Genomic DNA, 2,313 nt, shown 5'->3' on the forward strand with positions numbered 1-2,313 from the left:
TCCTGGTGCCACCGACGTCGGGACCCCAGCCCCGCACGGCTCACCCATGGCCTCAGACTCTTCCTCGCTGACCCTGGTGCCCCACGGGGCGTGAAGGCAGGGTGACCCATTGGGGTCTGTGGTCCTGACGCCACTGTGACTGGATCCTGGGAGCTCGAGTCCCGAGAAGCACTTTGTAGATGGAAGAGTTTAGGCAGAGGTTCCAAGTTGCTCTGAGCTGCTTTGAGGTTCGTGTTTTTAATATGCGGTAATATGAAGCTTTACACGTGTACTGTGAACAGAGCACTTCCTCTTGGTCTCTCTCAGCCCGTAGCACGGTAACCATGCTAGTTCCTGTCTGAGATTAGTACTTATGAAGTGAGCATTTATCTAGTAGTGAGAGATACCTAGGATTTTTACAGTTTTCAAATTAAGTGCAAACCAATAGTATTTATAGCAGAGTGATTATTGAGAGACATATACATGTAGATGAAATTTTATGACGGGAACTCACTTCCTGAAAGTGTGCACAGTAACTGCAGCGTCAGTGACAGCCCTGTGGCCACAGGCCCCGCTCAAGTGCCTATGCCTTGGAGAGCCGGGGATGGCGCGTTCCTCCTCTCTGGACCCAGCCAGCGTGCGAGGCAGCAGGGCAGCAGGGAGGGCCCTGGATGCTCCCCTCCCCCAAGCTCACAGTGGGCTTCCTGGCTGGAGCCTCGCCCACCCGCGTGGGAGACACTGTCGCCAGGTCTGTTGTCCAGGTGTTGTGGTCACGTGACCACAAGGTGGTGGAGGACCTGGCCACCGTGAGGGCGGTGCAGGGCCAGGGTGCAGCAGGGCTGCTGGGAACAGGTCAGATCTCAGTGCTGGCTTCGGTCTCTCCTGTCTGCGTTGCGTCACTTTTCCGAGGAATCCGGGAGGAAGTAAAAGCTGTCTGTAGTTGGCTGAGACCTTACTTGCAGACGTAGATAGGGCAAGGATCTCCCTGGAGTCTGCTGCAGGCACGGAGCGGGGACTGGGCCCTGGCCCAGAAGGGACTAGCTGTCCCTGCCCGCCTGCCCAGGGCTGTGCCAAAGACTTTATATAGCATTTTTTTAAAGTGCAAAGTGACTAGGTAAAAATTTTTATCAGTGACCAAATTAGAATGTATTTACTATAGTGAGAGGTTGAAAACCTTTTTTTAATGACACACTGATGGGAAAGCTGTCATTCAAAGGTGGGTCCATGGCTCCATGCAGCTCGCCCGCTGCTAACGGTAACTGACTCAGTTGTGGTGAACCTTTGTTCCTAATTATAGTGATGATTTATTAGCTCTTAGAAATTACGTATATTTTGTGCTACTGTAATCACTGTTTAAAGTTCTTTATTTTTATTAATATTTATGCACTTGTTTCCCACAGCAGGCCTTTGGCCTTCTAGGCAAACGGGACAATGTCTGTAATCAACATCTAGCCTAGACATTTTCAAATTATAAACAGGAACAATTAAGCTTTAGGTGTATTTATAAGCTACTCCGGTCAGTACTCTCTGTGGGGTTCCGGAAACTGGAGGCGCACCCCCCAGGTACTTGCTGGCTCTGACGACAGGTGTGGTGGCAAGACCAAAGAACCACCGGGGTGGGGCTCCTGGGCTGCCCCCCAGCGGCCGGGTGGCCCTGGCCTTCTGAGGGGCTGAGCGGGCCTCCCAGGCTGGGCCGGGCCGGGCTCAGGGTGTCACCGCCCCGCACTCGGGTGACAAAAGGGGGTGCTGGGCGTAGCAGCTGAAGCTACACGGTGCTCGGCGAGGCCGAGGCTCTTGCTGCCGAGTGTCAGCTCCTGCGTGCTCGGTGTTAGCGGTGACACTCCATCATCCCACCGTCTGTCGCTGTGGGCAGAAGACCTCGACTCCTTGTGGACGCTTCATACAAATTAATTTATGGAAGCCCCAATCTGTATGTTCGAGTGTTTAGATGAGAATGTTATTGGGATGGAGTTTTCTTAACCCAGAAGGTAGTATTTATAATGCATAATCATTTACTCGTAGTGAATTGTTTAAAGTTGTTAACACTTGTTTAAATTTTTTTACACTATAGCATTTATGCAATGGTTTACAGAATTCATGGAATTATTTTTATCAGTATGGAAATTAATTAAAACTCTGATCTTTATTTTGTCTGCATCTTTGAGGACAACCCCGAGGGCCTGCTGGCTCAGAAGGAGAGAAAGGTCCTTAGGCCGAAGCCCACAGTCCTGAGGGTCACAGGGTGTCCCCACGCAGTCCAGGGTCGCCTCGCAGGGGCTCTGCCATCCCGGCCGTGGGCACCTGGGGGCCCCAGTGCTCAGAGCTGGGGGTTTC

General features: G+C 52.0%; 1 protein-coding gene across 1 annotated transcript in view; it reads left to right on the top strand.

Annotated features, from left to right (window-relative positions):
• Window positions 1–1,645, top strand: part of LOC104986137 (putative E3 ubiquitin-protein ligase UNKL) — a 21,639-nt gene extending 19,994 nt beyond the window's left edge. The window contains exons 11-12 of the mRNA XM_010836600.1: window positions 548–831; window positions 1,566–1,645. Of these exons, the coding sequence (XP_010834902.1) occupies window positions 548–831; window positions 1,566–1,645 (364 nt within the window). The remainder of the gene's footprint in view (window positions 1–547; window positions 832–1,565) is intronic.
• The last annotated feature ends 668 nt before the right edge of the window (window positions 1,646–2,313 follow it).

This window comes from Bison bison, unplaced genomic scaffold (genome assembly GCF_000754665.1).
Source record: "Bison bison bison isolate TAMUID 2011002044 unplaced genomic scaffold, Bison_UMD1.0 scf7180017845683, whole genome shotgun sequence".
Lineage (NCBI taxonomy): Eukaryota > Metazoa > Chordata > Mammalia > Artiodactyla > Bovidae > Bison > Bison bison.